Source organism: Globicephala melas, chromosome 20 (genome assembly GCF_963455315.2).
Source record: "Globicephala melas chromosome 20, mGloMel1.2, whole genome shotgun sequence".
NCBI classification, from domain to species: Eukaryota; Metazoa; Chordata; class Mammalia; order Artiodactyla; family Delphinidae; genus Globicephala; species Globicephala melas.
This window is the reverse complement of record NC_083333.1, coordinates 54,378,113-54,393,423: the sequence shown is the minus strand read 5'-3', so window position 1 is coordinate 54,393,423 and position 15,311 is coordinate 54,378,113. Positions and strand designations below refer to the sequence as shown.

The following is a 15,311-nucleotide window of genomic DNA, read 5'->3' as shown; positions in this document are numbered from 1 at the left end:
AGGCCCGTGAATATTTAGCATTCATTTTACTGTTAGGGAAAATGAGATTTGGAGGCAAAGTATCTTGCCTAAGACTGCATATCTGGTTACATGAAGTATTTTTATAAATTCCCATTGAACTAGAGGCACTTTTCCTCTCAGCAGTTCATCAGATAAAAACTCATCATAACAGTATATCAAGCAAAAACTCATTTGTTATTCAACTTTTCAGCTTGTCTTTTTCTAAACAACTTGCATTAAAATACAATAGATTCATCTTAATATGTTTTGGCTTCTGATTTTACTTTCCTTTGCCTTAAAGGTTCTCCCTGTATATTTCACAAAGCTGCATGTGCTCAGCTTCTGTATTTTATGGTTGCATTTTTAGCCACATTGCCCTTAAAACTGCAGCTTTCATACCTTCTTATTTCTGTATTGCCATTAAAGTGACACAAATACAGAGCATGGTGTAAAGTCAGTTTTCAGGGCTTCTTTTCTGCAAAGATGATTATACCTATCCTGGTCACGTTATGGTTTTTGTGACCTCGGAGAAGGTGTTAGCATGGGAACTAGAGATTTAATTTTGTTTTTAGATCACTTTTAGAAATCCACTTTCTGCATGCAGTTCTTCAATACCAGCTCATTCTTTCTTAGCCTGACTTCTGCTTATGTTGCTTTATTGAAAATCTTTTTTTCAAGGTGACTGATGACCCCACTAACCAACAAACCTGGCTGAGTTTTTCAGTCCATATTCTTAACCATTTGACACTCCATCCTCCTAGAAACTCTGCCCTCTTTTGATTTTACCAACATTATGTTCTATTTATCTTATGCATCAGTTTCTGTTGATTGCCTTTCCTGAGCGTCCTTCTGGCCTCACAGGTGAACCCCTTTGTCCCTTCCTCTCTGCTCATCCAAGGCAGGCTTGATTACTCACTTTTGGCCTCACTCTCCCCTGAACTATAGCTGTGCATGTACAGCTCTCAGCAAAAAATCTCTACTTGAATGTCTCATTGTCCTTTTTGTCTTAGTCATCTTGAGCTGCTCTAACAAAATACCATAGATTAGGTGGCTTAAACAACAGACATCTATTTCTCACAGTCCTGGAGGCTGTGAAGTCCAAGATCAAGGTGCCGGCAGATCCAGTGTATGATGAGGGCCCACCCTCTGGCTTGTAGATGGCCATCTTCTTGCTGTATCCTCACATGGCCAAGAGAGAGATGATCTGTCTTATCCCTTTCTTATAAGAGCACTAATCTCATTCATGAGGACTCCACCCTCATGACCTAACTCCCTCCCAAAAGTCCCACCTCCAAATACCATCACATTAGGGATTAGGAGGTGCAACATGGGAATTTGGGAGGGACACAAACATTCAGTTCACAGCACTTATAAACTCAAAATATCTAAATTTCAACCCACCATTTTGACCTTCGACTAGTCATAGTATCCCATCCACTTCCAGATTTCCATCAATCTCATGCAGAGTAACAGTCACTTAACTTTCAGCCTTTCCTTTTCAACAAACCCCGGTTGCTGAAAGTTCTTGCTTCATAATTCTCATGTCTTTCCCTTCCTTGTACCCACATCATCCTAGTTTAGGCCTTTCTGCATCAGGCTGTACTAGTGGGTAACTGCTGGATCTCTCTATCATTCCAGGGTCTTTGCCCTCCAATTCCCTTTGTAGGGTGCTGCTTGAAAACCTTGTCAGAGTACTATGCATGCACTAACCTTTCTCTCAAGTTCAGGATAGAGGTGTGATGGTGACAAAACTAATAAGAACCCTTCAGTGGCTTCTTACTGCCTTCAAGATAATCTTCAAATTCTTTACATTGCCACACAAAATTTCTCTACTGTCTGGATGAAGCCCCTCCAGACTTAATCCACCCACCTCCCCAATGTCCCCAGTTTGCTGATGTAAAGAAGCCTCTACAAACTGGAGTACTTATCTTCCTCCTCACAGCTCATATGCTTTGTCACCTGTACTTATATTTTTTAATACCATTTACCTGTCTAGACTATTGCTCTATACTTATTTGTACTTTTCTTGACCATTTTTCAAAGCCCAGCGTAGAACCACCCTTTTCCAAAAGTCTTAAGACCACCTGGCCCTAAATTATCACATCTGCCTATAAAGGTCTGTAGCTGGGGTAACCATGTAATTTTTCATCTAGGCAAGGACATTTTTGAGAGTGAAAGGAGGTATCATCATTAATAAAACCAGGACAACAGGAGTTCACCAGGACTTTCCTGGCAAAACTAGGACACGTCACCTTGTATAGAGCCCACATGCTTTGTTTGCACCTCCCATTGGCCCTTGGCATTTACTACCTTGCATAGTTATTAGTTCTCATATAATTGTGTCCTGGCTCCCCAACAGGACCATCCGCTAAGCAGTTACATTATGCCTTATATTTCCTCACATTTCCAGAACCTAACATTTTGCCATGTATTTTAGTAGATACTAAATTATGTTTATTAATTGGAATGCTGGTGGAAATCATTACTTGGCAATTTTTACCTTATATTTAGGAGGTGGTTTTGCAAAGAGATAAAACGTTTGATTTTTCTCTTTAGCTTATTGACGTGTGTATGCAGAACTGTGGTCCGAGTTTCCAGTCTCTGATTGTGAAGAAGGAATTCGTTAAAGATAGTCTAGTTAAGCTGCTGAGTCCCAGATATACCTTGCCAATAGACATTCAGAATAGAATTTTGAATTTCATTAAGGTAAGTCTATTATATATCTTATGGGATGGTGAATGTCTAAGATTGGAGATTTAATTACCTAACTCCCAATTGGTTCAGTGATCCTTTACAAGCCTGGGATTGAGCCCCGAAGAGTTTTTACTATTCGGTTTTCCATGTAATAATAATTTCTTGGCATTGGATAGGGGCCTTTTTCTGAAGAATTTGTAGTCTTTTCCATACATGTCTTTCAGTTTCTATCTTATCTACATCAGATAGGAGAGAGAGTGACGTGTACGTTCATTTTGCAGGTGTGGAAACTATGTTCTGGGGTAGATAACTCACTGCTTTCAGAGTTATTTGGCAAAAGAGCTACTGATGCTGTTTTAGGATCTGTTAATTCTAGATTTAGTATAGCAAAAAACAAACAATAGTATTTATTCCAGAGTTTCATTAAATTGTTGAGGCATGGCAGTTTGGTGATTAAAAATATATTATTCTAATGGCCATCATCAAAAAATATACAAACAGGACTTCCCTGTTGGCACAGTGGTTGAGAGTCCGCCTGCCGATGCAGGGGATGTGGGTTCGTGCCCCGGTCCGGGAAGATCCCACATGCCGCGGGGTGGCTGGGCCCGTGAGCCATGGCCGCTGAGCCTGCGCTTCTGGAGCCTGTGTTCTGCAACGGGAGAGGCCACAACAGTGAGAGGCCCGCGTACCGCAAAAAAAAAAAAAAAAAAAAAAAAATATATATATATATATATATATACACACATACACACACACAATGGAGAGGGTGTGGAAAAAAGGGAACCCTCTTGCACTGTTGGTGGGAATGTAAATTCATACAGCCGCTATGGAGAACAGTATGGAGGTTCCTTAAAAAACTAAAAATAGAACTGCCATATGACCCAGCAATCCCACTACTGGGCGTATACCCTGAGAAAACCATAATTCAAAAAGAGTCATGTACCACAATGTTCATTGCAGCTCTATTTACAATAGCCAGGACATGGAAGCAACCTAAGTGTCCATCAACAGATGACTGGATAAAGAAGATGTGGTACATATATACAATGGAATATTACTCAGCCATAAAAAGAAACAAAATTGAGTTATTTGTAGTGAGGTGGATGGACCTAGAATCTGTCATACAGAGTGAAGTATGTCAAAAAGAGAAAAACAAATACTGTATGGTAACACATATATATGGAATCTAAATTTTTAAAAAAGTGGTCATGAAGAACCTAGGCAGGACAGGAATAAGGACGCAGACATAGAGAATGGACTTGAGGACATGGGGAGGGGGAAGGGTAAGCTGGGACAAAGTGAGAGAGTGGCATGGTCTAATATACAGTACCAAATGTAAAATAGATAGCTAGCAGGAAGCAGCTGCATAGCACAGGGAGATCATCTCAGTGGTTTGTGACCACCTAGAGGGATGGGATAGGGAGGGTTGGAGGGAGGGAGACACAAGAGGGAGGAGATATGGGAACATATGTATATGTATAACTGATTCACTTTGTTACAAAGCAGAAACTAACACACCATTGTAAAGCAATTATACTGCAATAAAGATGTTATATATATATATATATATATATATATATATATATGATTATTCTAGTCTCTAAAAATGTACATTCAAAAGTAGCTTTCTTTTTCTGAGTAAGGTACATAATTGTCAATCTCTCATTTTCTGTCACCAGTTTAGGAGTTGTGTTTTGTTTTGCTGCTTATTTATCTCTGGAACTTTCCATCTCTTGAATTCAGACATGGTCGCAGGGTTTCCCAGGAGCTGTGGATGTAAGTGAAGTGAAAGAAGTGTACCTGGACCTCCTTAAGAAAGGTGTTCAGTTTCCTCCATCAGATGCAGTGGCTGAAACAGCCAGACAAGAGGTAGGAGGCCGTTCTTTGACCTATGTAGAGTAAGACAGTGTAGTGCATGGGTCTTTTCTCTTTGAAAGGGACCACCCTAGCTCCACCTAGCTTCACCTAAAAGATTAATCTGTTAGAAGGATACTGTGATACCTCATAAAATACAAGCCGCAAGAAGGGTGGTGTTAGCTGGATCTTTGAACAGAGAACCAAGCATTCAAATGCCTTGTTACTTGTCTACCTTCCTTTGATCATCAGCTTCGTTCTTCTCTCTCATTGCAGACTAGCTTTTTCCACATGGTAAACAACATAGCTCCCAAATTTTCATATTATAGCCTTAGCTTTTTCACATTCCACGTCCCAAATTTCAGGGAAGGGCCTCATTGAACCAACCTAGGTCAGTTTTCCATTTCTTCACAAATTAACTAAGGTCATGTAAGAACGGGGTTGCTCCATATAGAAATTATTTAGGTAGAGCAGAAGAGGGGCAGTTTTCAAAAGAAAAGATTGGTGCTAGACAGGCAGGGGTCTCTATTATACGTATTCATATAATAGATTTGCTTATTAATACTGTGCCCATAGAAGAGTTTCGCAATGTTCACATGTATTCATTCTCAAGTTTGCAAGCAACTTTCAAGGTTTTGAACTTAGAACACTTGTAGTGACTGATTATAATTCATCTCCTAACTTCCTATGATTTCCATAACGTAAAAACAGTAATTCTTTCCTTCTGCATATTGGTGAGTCCTGCCTTGGTAGAAAAAGCAATTCAGGTGTATACCAAAAGTCTGATCTTTGTGAAGGCTTTGTCCTGAGGGCTCACTCTCCCTAGTGACTGAGTCATCTGAATGGAAAAACTGGATTTGGAGTGGCTGACTTAATTTAAATAATAATATTTCTATATTTCATGTTGATAGACTGCTCAGATCTCACCAAATCCACCACCATCTGTTCCTACTGCACCAGCTCTTTCTTCTGTGGTTTCCAAGAGCTCCACTATTATATTGGTCCCAGAACAGGTAACAACAGCAATGACTGTATTTATTGATGACTTTTTCTAAGTTCTAAGTACTTTATATATAGTTTGTTTATTTTTAACGATATTATCATAAGGTAGAGGTACATTTTAACCTCATTTTACAGAGGAGGGGACTGAAGCTTAGTGGCACTGTATAAGTTATGATGGTTCAACTCTAAGTGGAATTAATCCCATGGATTCTGCCTGATTATAAAAGCCTGAGCTTTTAACAGTTGTCCTCGTCGAGTGGCTTTTGTGGCTTTGTGGAGGCTTGGCTGTGGGACGGATCTTGTGTAAGTTGATTCTTGTTGCTCCTGATAGGACTGTCTGTATGCCACACCAGAGAGCTCAGTAAGTGGTCATCTTATTACTATTATTAACTGTGCCAACTGAATTACATTTACTTGTTTGTCTATATCTGTTTATCTAATGTTTAGACAAGCAATTATGAAATGAAGCTCATTTCTGTCCTGCTATAAGGGAACTATCATTTAAGACTTTATATTATTATTATTCGGTATTATATAACAATCCATGTGATTAATTCCTCTTAGAATTTAATCCAGGAAGAAAAAAAAGTGTTTCTCTCTTGATTCTTCCCTCTTAATTCCATGGGACTATAAAACATTCACTTTTTTCTCTCCCATTGGTTTCTAAGAAACCCAGACTAACATTTGCCATTTTCTTCGGGTTGCTGATATGGTTACCTTCTCCCTTCTCCATATTGATTCCAATCTGACTTTTTCCCTTCATTAACTTTCCTAGAGCATAGTTTTAAATTTATTACAAGAGCTCTCAAGACCTTTTAGAAGGTGACAGATTGTACATTTGTAAAATAATTATATGTACATTTGTATAAATTTGAAAATATTAAATTTTACAAAAGTGTTTTCTCTGCAAGCAAGAAACAAGGTAGCCATTCATTGTGTCACACTTACTGGTGATTGTGTTGCTCTCGACAGATTGGAAAACTGCGCAGTGAATTGGATATGGTGAAAATGAATGTGAGAGTGATGTCTGCCATATTGATGGAGAATATTCCTGGGTCTGAAAACCATGAAGACACAGAGCTTCTGCAGGTGTAGTATGATTTCAGGGACAAGCAGTCCCTGAAAGTTATTCTCTAAACTTAGAGACTTGGAGATAGAAGGCACCGTAATATTGACTTGTCCATGCTCCAGCATGTTTACTTGATTTTTAAACTTAACAAGGAGCTGCAAGGATGACTTTATCAGAAATGCCGTGGTAACTTAGACGTGGTACTTACCCTCTTGCAATAAATAATTTAACATCATTTAATCATTCATAGCCTAGCCATATACAGCCTCTACTAATCTCTAATTGTTTTCAGTGTGTAAAAGTTACCTATCTATTCAGCAAACATAATGAGTAACTATAACGTGTTAAAGGATATAGAAATGAGGAGGCTGTCCTAGTCCTTAAGGAACTTAGGTCTAGTGAGCAAGAGTGTTTTGTAAACAACAAGTTTAATAAAATATTGATGCTATAATAGAAATGTATTTATCATACTGTGGGTTCAGGGGTGGGGGCAAGGAGAAAGGTGAGGGTTTTTGGAAAGGTTTAGGTGGAGGCAGTGCCGACGCTGTGGAGGAGCAAGTGGACAGTGCATTTGGATGTGTATGGGCATGTGAAGGACACGGGCAGCTCATTATGACTGGAGTGGGGGCCCTCCGAGACCCTCTTCTGTGTCTCTACATCCAGTGCACTTTTTCCCTCTAATGGTTTGTTCTAATTTTCAATTTTAAGGGTTTTTTTTGTTTTTTTTTTTTTGCGGTACGTGGGCCTCTCACTGTTGTGGCCCCTCCCGTTGTGGAGCACAGGCTCCGGATGCACAGGCTCCGGACGCGCAGGCTCAGCGGCCATGGCTCACGGGCCCAGCTGCTCCGCGGCATGTGGGATCTTCCTGGACCGGGGCGTGAACCCGTGTCCCCTGCATTGGCAGGTGGACTCTCAGCCACTGCGCCACCAGGGAAGCCCATCAATTTTAAGTTTTAACACACACTTTAACACATTATTTTAGAAGCAGTTAGAGGAAAAAAAGCAGTTTCTAAATCTTTTTCTTCCCCCCAAAGTTAAGAAACTTATATTTTTACTTTTCTCTGATTCCACTCCCCACTTCTCATGTTGTTGTTATCTTTCCTTTAAGTCCTTCGATTGTTAGTAAATAACATTTTTCCTGATTATTGCTTGTTTGGGAAACAATCAATGGTGTAAAAATGTCCTTTTTCAACATTACCACCTGTATTTAACTGCTATCTCTTTAAATTGTTACTAGTGGTAAACTTTGAGTGTTTACGTGTCCAAAGATGTCTTTTGGCTGCCATGTTAAGGGCTCACAGTGTGGCCTAGGTACAGAATTATTTTCCTTAAGTCCTTCAAAGATACTGCTCCATTGTTCTTGCACCCAGTGGTGCTATTGAGAAGTATCATATTATGTATTCTTGCACCTTTGTTTTATAATCTGTTTTTCTGATTGTATTTGTGATTTCTCTTTAATGCCTCTGAAATTTCACTATACTGTGTCTAGGGATATGTGTGCATGTATGTGCATATGTGTATTTACCTTACTTAACCTGCTTAGTATCAATACTTGATAGGCCTTTTGCCCTGTCAGCTTAAGTGTATTTTGCTTCTGGGAAATTCTCAGCTCTTATTTCAGATATTTCTTTTCTAGTATTCTTTCTGTCTTTGTATGGAACATGATTTAGATGATGAAACTTTCAGTTATATTTTTCTTATCTCAACTTTTATAAACGTTTTGTTTCTTCTTCCTTTTACGCTGTAGTTGTAGCAAAGCTTCTCAATTTTATGTATTATTTCTCTTAAATGTGAACATCAGATTGTCTATTTGGCCCTCCTAATGAATGTTTTATTTCAACAATTTTTTATTTTAAAAAATTATTTCAATTTTTATAATAGTTCTTTCATGGATACGCTTTTCCCTTTTGTCTTTCTAAGGATAGTAATTATTTTTAAAGGTGCTTTTCCATTTGCTCTGTGGATTCTCTTTCCTTGGGTACAAGTTCTTTTGTTCATCACCTCTTTCATTTCATTTCTCAAGTATCTGGATAGACTGGTGATAGTGAGCTTATTTTTGTGTGAGATCCCTGACAGCTCGTCTGCATTTCTGTGACCCACCTTGCCCATGCCAAGTGGAAAACACTGTTACTGCAGCTTGTTCTTAGTACTATTTCTGAGTATTTCTGTGTTTGCTGCTGTTTTCAGAGTACATAGCATTGGCACGGGATGATGCTGGGTGGGTTATATTGGTAGCTGATCTTCTAAGTTATATGCTTCCTATTTTTCCTGGTTGCTACCAGCAACTGGAAACAGTACCCTATGTCTCTGTCCCAAGCATTGCTCCCACCTAGACACAGATGCTCCTGCCTCAGCTGTCTGGTCTCACATGGGGAGAGAGGCGTGAGCACAGGTTGTCTTGTCCAGTTGTCTCACTACCGTACCTCAGCTGTTTGTTAGCTGCCCCTCATACTGTCTTCTTCTGGCTTCCACGGTCTCTAGTCATGGAGCATCCTTCATTTCCTTCCATGTTCTGTGGCAGTACTCATTGTGGGCAGTCTTGAGTGTCCTGGACTGTGCTTTCCTCTAATCCAGGGGTCAGCATGCTGTGACCAGTGGGTTATATGCAGGCTTCGGTTGTCTGTGAACTCAGAATGGGTTTTACATTTTTAAACGATTTAAAAGAAAAAAACAGGTCATTTCTCAAGTTATATCTATGCAAGCCTACCTCCAGAGACCACAAGGGAGTCAGACACACCCCTCAAGGAACCCCTTGCCACCCCCCACCCACTATCAATGGATTTGAGTTTGTGGTATCCCTCAGGTGCACAGAGGGCTTTTAAACCACAGCTTGGGAGCATCAGGTTCCAGGAGAAGGGTGGCAAGATCTGGTCTGCCCAGGTTATTGCAGACTTGATATGCTATGCCTAAGTGGGCTTAACCCAGGTGGCAGAAGGAAGCCATTAAAGGGATATAAGCTGAAGGACTGCATAACTAGGTAAAACTTTAGAAAGAGTCCTCTGGTGAACACTGAGATGACAAATTCTGGGGGAAGCAAGACACAACTCTTGGAAACAATTTAAGACAGCATTTCCTACTGGTCTTATGTTGTATGTTATGTGGGGAATATGACATCTGTGGTCAAATAAGTTCCAAAACCAATTGTTTACTGCATTTCTCCTCTTGGAGGGTCAAAAAATTCATTAGTATAGTAAAGGCTCTAAGAGTCTTTTTTTATTGAAGTATAGTTGATTTACAATGTTGTGTTAGTTTCAGGTGTAGAGCAAAGTGATTCAGTTATATCAATACATATATATGTATATATCTATATTCTTTTATTTGATTCTTTTCCATTATAGCTTATTACAAGATATTGAATATAGTTCCCTGTGCTATACAGTAAATCCTTATTATCTATTTTATATATGGTAGATATATTTTATATATCGTCCTAATTTATCCCTCCCCCAACCCCTTCCCCTTTGGTAACCATAAATTTGTTTTCTACGTCTGTGAGTCTGTTTCTGTTTTGTAAATAAGTTCATTTGGACAATTTTTTAGATTCCACATATGAGTGATATCATATAATATTTGTCTTTCTCTATCTGACTTACTTCACTTAGTATGATCATCTCTAGGTTGCTGCAAATGGCATTGTTTCATTCTTTTTTTTGGCTAAGTAGTATTCCATTGTGTATATATGTATATACCACATCTTCTTTATCCATTCATTTGTTGATGGACACTTAGGTTGCTTCTATGTCATGGGTGTTATAAATAGTGCCGCTACGAACATTGGGGTGTGTATCTTTTTGAATTAGAGCTTTCATCTTTTCTGGATATATGTCCAGGAGTGGGATTGCTGGGTCATATGGTTACTCTGTTTTTAGTTCTGGAAGGAACCTCCATACTGTTTTTCCGTAGTGGCTGTATCAGTTTACATTCCCACCAACAGTGTAGGAGGGTTCTATTTTCTCCATACCCTCTCCAGTATTTATTATTTGTAGATTTTTTGGTGGTGGCAATTCTGACCAGTGTGAGATGATACCTTATTGTAGCTTTGATTTGCATTTCTCTAATAATTAGCAATGTTGAGCATCTTTTCATGTGCCTGTTGGCCAAATGTATGTCTTTTGATTGGGTTGTTTGTTTTTTTGTTATTGAGTTGTATGAGCTGTTTTGTATATTTTGGAAATTAAGCCCTTGCCGGTCACATTGTTTGCAAAGATTTTCTCCCAGTCTGTAGGTTGTCTTTTTGTTTTGTTTATGGTTTACTTTTTTGTGCAAAAGCTTGTAAGTTCGATTAGGTCTCATTTGTTCATTTCTATTGCCTTGGGAGACTGACCTAAGAAAACATTGCTACAATTTACATCAGAGACTGTTTTGCTTGTGTTCTCTTCTAGGATTTTTATGGTGTCATGTCTTATGTTTAAGTCTTTAAGCCGTTTTGAGCTTATTTTTGTTTATGGTGTGAGGGAGTGTTCTAACTTCATTGATTTACATGTGACTGTCCAACTTTCCCAGCACCACTTGCTGAAGAGACTGTCTTTTCTCCATTGTATATTCTTGCCTCCTTTGTCAAAGATTACCTGACTGTAGTTGTGGTGTGACCTATTTATGTGTGACCGTGGGTTTATTTCTGGGCTCTCTATTCAGTTCCATTTATCTATATGTCTGTTTTTGTGCCGATACCACACTGTTTCAGTTACTGTCGCTCTGTAGTATTGTCTGAAGTCTCCAATGGTTATGCCTCCAGCTTTGTTCTTTTTCCTCAGGATTGCTTTGGCAATTCTGTGTCTCTTGTGGTTCTGTATAAATTTTAGGGTTATTCTAATTTTGTGAAAAATGTTATGGGTAATTTGATAGGGATCACATTAAATCTGTGGATTGCTTTGAGTAGTATGGCCATTTTAACTATATTAATTCTTCCAATCCAAGAACATGTGATATCTTTCCATTTCCTTGAATCATCTTCAATTTCTTTTATCAGTGTTTTATAGTTCTCAGCATATAAGTCTTTCATCTCCTTGGTTAGGCTTATTCCTAGGTTTTGTTTTGTTTTGTTTTGATGCAATTTTAAACAGTATTTTTTTTACTTTCCCATTCTGATATTTCATTGTTAGTGAAAGAAATGCAACAGATTTCTGTGTATTAATCTTGTATACTGCTACCTTGCTGAATTCATTTATCAGTTTTAATAGTTTTTGTGTGGAGTCTTTAGGGTTTTCTATATAGATATCCTATTGTCCACATATAATGACAGTTTTACCTTTTCTCTTGCAATTTGTATACATTTTATTTCTTTTTTCTGTCTGATTGCTCTGACTGTGACTTCCAATACTGTGTTGAATAGAAGTGGTGAGAGTAGGCATCCTAGTCTTGTTCCAGAATTTATTGGGAAGGCTTTCAGCTTTTCACCATTTAGTATTATGCTGGCTGTGGGTTTGTCATAAAATGGCTTTCATAATGTTGAGATATGTTCCCTCTCTACACGCTTTGGCAAGAGTTTTTATCATGAATGGATGTTGAATTTTATCAAATGCTTTTTCTGCATCTGTTGAGATGATCATGTGGTTTTTGTCTTGTTTTTTGTTGATGTGGTGTATCACATTGACTGATTTGCATATGTTGAACCATCCTGTGAGCCTGGGATGAATCCAACTTGATCATGGTATGTGATCCTTTTCATGTGTTTTTGGATTTGGTTTGCTAATGTTTTGTTGAGGATTTTTGCATCTGTGCAAAGAGTCTTTAACCCAAAGTTTACAGACTTTTTGACTAAAGAATCTCTAGTTGCTAAGTATCTGTTAATATCCTATAGAACATCAGAGTAATATTCATTGAGAAATAAATCAGTATTTTGGATCAGTGGTTTTAAGTATATTATTTTTAAGATATTTTACTTAGGAACGTTATATCATTTTGCTAATGATTCTTATGGTTCCTGGCCTTGGGCAAGTCATTTACTATCATTGGACTTAGTTTCTATATATATATATAAAATGAAGAGCTAAGATAAGAGCTTAGCTCTTCATTTATACATCCAAGTTATGAGGAGATTAAAAAGAAAATTAATTATAGAGTTCCTGTGTAGTAATCCCTTTTAAAAAATCCACAATCAAAGGCATTCACAGATATAAATTCTGTGACTCATGATGTTAACAAGCATGTTAAACTAAAATTTAAAAAGTAAATATCAAAGTAAAAGGATATGTGGCAGATAATATTTTTCAAAAATGGACATGGCAATATTCCTAGTTCCACACAGTCTTCCCAGCCTTTCAGAGCTCTCAAATGAAGTGATAGGATTTTTCTCTCATGTTTTTATCTATCTGTGGCAAACAATCACTCCTTCAGTAAAATGTACACTGAAACATCCCATTCAAATATGCGCATCCAGTTTTATTTGATGCCATCGTGGAGTGCACTGAAATGCCTTTTTGTGTCCAAGTCTTTGGGTACAGATGTTTGGTTGAATTTTGCAAGGATAATGCTGATTTGCTGGTTGCTGTTTTGATGCCAGAGGCTAGGGTTGTGTGTTGCCTTGAATAGTAAAGAGACTTGGGCTGTAAATCAATGTTAGAACACTACTCATGGCCAATTCCAGTTGAATGGTTCTGGCCCCAGGTCAGTTTGTTTATGGAGCCTATTGAATGTGTAACTTTATTTTTCTCTCTTAACCCGTTTTGTTAGTAACAGAGAGCTGGTGCGGGGAGCACTGTTTTTAAATTCTTTTGACAGGTATTTGAACTTTTTCTTGTAATCTAAATAACCTCGTAAAAGAAAACTATTTCTCTATTCACAACACTTCAGACACCAGGTCTGAAGTTTTTTCCCTCACATTAAATCATTCTGGCACTAGCTACCCAGAGATAGCACAGACCCCACATGTTAAGAGGCTTAGTCCCACAAGACTGCCCCCACTTCAGACGCCAATTCACAAGTAGTGGGTACCCAAGTTGCCCACACTTCTGTCCCATTTTGGCTACAAGTCAAATCGGGGGTCCCCGTGATCCCCTCCTCAGGTCCAGTAATTTGCTAGGATGGCTCAGGGAATCCAGGGAAACACTTTACTTACTATTACCAGTTCATTATAAAGGATATAGATGATAGCCAGATGAAGATGTCAAGTGAAAAAAGTACAACCTAAAAGTTTTGTGTGTTTTTTTTTTGTTTTTTTATTTGCTGTGCTGGGTTTTCATAGCGGGCTTCTCTAGTTGTGGCACGCATGCTCCAGAGTGCATGGTCTCAGTAGTTGTGGTGTGTGGGCTCTTTAGTTGTGGTGTGTGGGTTTAGTTGCTCCACAGCATGTGGGATCTGAGTTCCCCGATCAGGGATCGAACCCGCGTCCCCTGCATTGGAAGGTAGATTCTTAACCACTGGACTACCAGGGAAGTCCCTAAAGGTTTTGAATTATATTTTATTCGGTGGACAAAACTGAAGACTTAAGCCCAAGACACAGCCTCTCAGATAGCTCTAAGGTACTACTCTGAAGAAGCAAGGGAGGAGCCAGGATATATAGGAGTTTTTTTAACAAAGACCAGGTAATTGGAACATCAAAAGATTACTGTTACTGAAAGAAAACCAGATATCTCATGTTAAAGAATTTAGTGCTTTTCTATGTTTGCACAGATACAGGAGTCTGGACTCACTGAAGTCATTCCTTTGATATACACCTCAGCTATCTGGGGTCAGCATCCTGTGCTTTCTCATCCTCACTTTCCTCAGGGTACACTCTTGGGGGGTGGCTGCAGAGGCTGACTGCTAGATGGTGGGCATCCTGTTTCTATCTTGAGTTCCTTCAGGGCTCACCGTCGGGGAGGCTGTAATGTGATGGCTTGATGGCTGCAACATCCTTTGTTTACTGATATGGCAGGTGACATTTTTCCGTTGTTGACAAAGAATACATACAGCAAGGTGTGGAAGGGTCCTGAGCACAGGAGCTTCTGTCCCTGTGGAGTTGGAGTTCACCACCTTCCTAGCATCTGAGTGTGTTCACCACCTAGAAGCTCTCTGAACCCAGTAGTTTAGGGTTTTATAGAGATTCCATTACAGAGGCATGATTTATTTAATCATTGGCCACTGGTGACTAACTCAACCCCCAGTCCCTCTCCCCTTCCTGGAGGTTGCAAGTTTCAACCTTCTAATCACAGGGTTGGTTCCTCTGGCAGCCAGCCTCCATCCTCCAAGAATTACCTCATTAGCATAAACTCAGGCTTGGTTGAAAGGGGCTTCTTATCAATAACGAAAGATGCTTCTCTCATCCTACTGCTCTGGAAATTCCCAGGGTTTTAGAAGCTCTGTGCTAGGTACTGGGGATAAAGACCAAATATATATTTCTTCTATCACAATATCCTGTCCAACTATGGTCAATCTAAAATAAGGTGATGGAATCTAAAAATGAAACCAGCAAAGATAGACTATGGAGAAATAAAGTAATTCTTTAGTTTGTACTTTTTCAGAGGTTTTGTCACAACAGTGTAAAACCAGCAGCCCCCAACGTTTTTGGCACCAGGGACCGGTTTCGTGGAAGGCAATTTTTCCAGGGACTGGGGCTGGTGGGGGGATGGTTTCGGGATGATTCAAGCACATTACATTTATTGTGCACTTTATTTCTATTATTATTACATTGTAATATATAATGAAATAATTATACAACTCACCATAATGCAGAATCAGTGAGAGCCCTGAGCTTGTTTTCACTTGCCACTCA

General features: G+C 39.0%; 1 protein-coding gene across 2 annotated transcripts in view; it reads left to right on the top strand.

Annotated features, from left to right (window-relative positions):
- The window catches only part of TOM1L1 (target of myb1 like 1 membrane trafficking protein), a 52,567-nt gene that overhangs the window by 6,918 nt on the left and 30,338 nt on the right, over positions 1-15,311 (top strand). For both annotated transcript variants that reach the window (XR_009560367.2, XM_030881612.2), the window contains exons 4-7: positions 2,557-2,706; positions 4,438-4,563; positions 5,460-5,561; positions 6,523-6,639. Coding sequence is in view for 1 of the 2 variants with exons in the window: in XM_030881612.2 (XP_030737472.2) it covers positions 2,557-2,706; positions 4,438-4,563; positions 5,460-5,561; positions 6,523-6,639 (495 nt within the window). In the remaining variant the exon portion in view is untranslated. The remainder of the gene's footprint in view (positions 1-2,556; positions 2,707-4,437; positions 4,564-5,459; positions 5,562-6,522; positions 6,640-15,311) is intronic.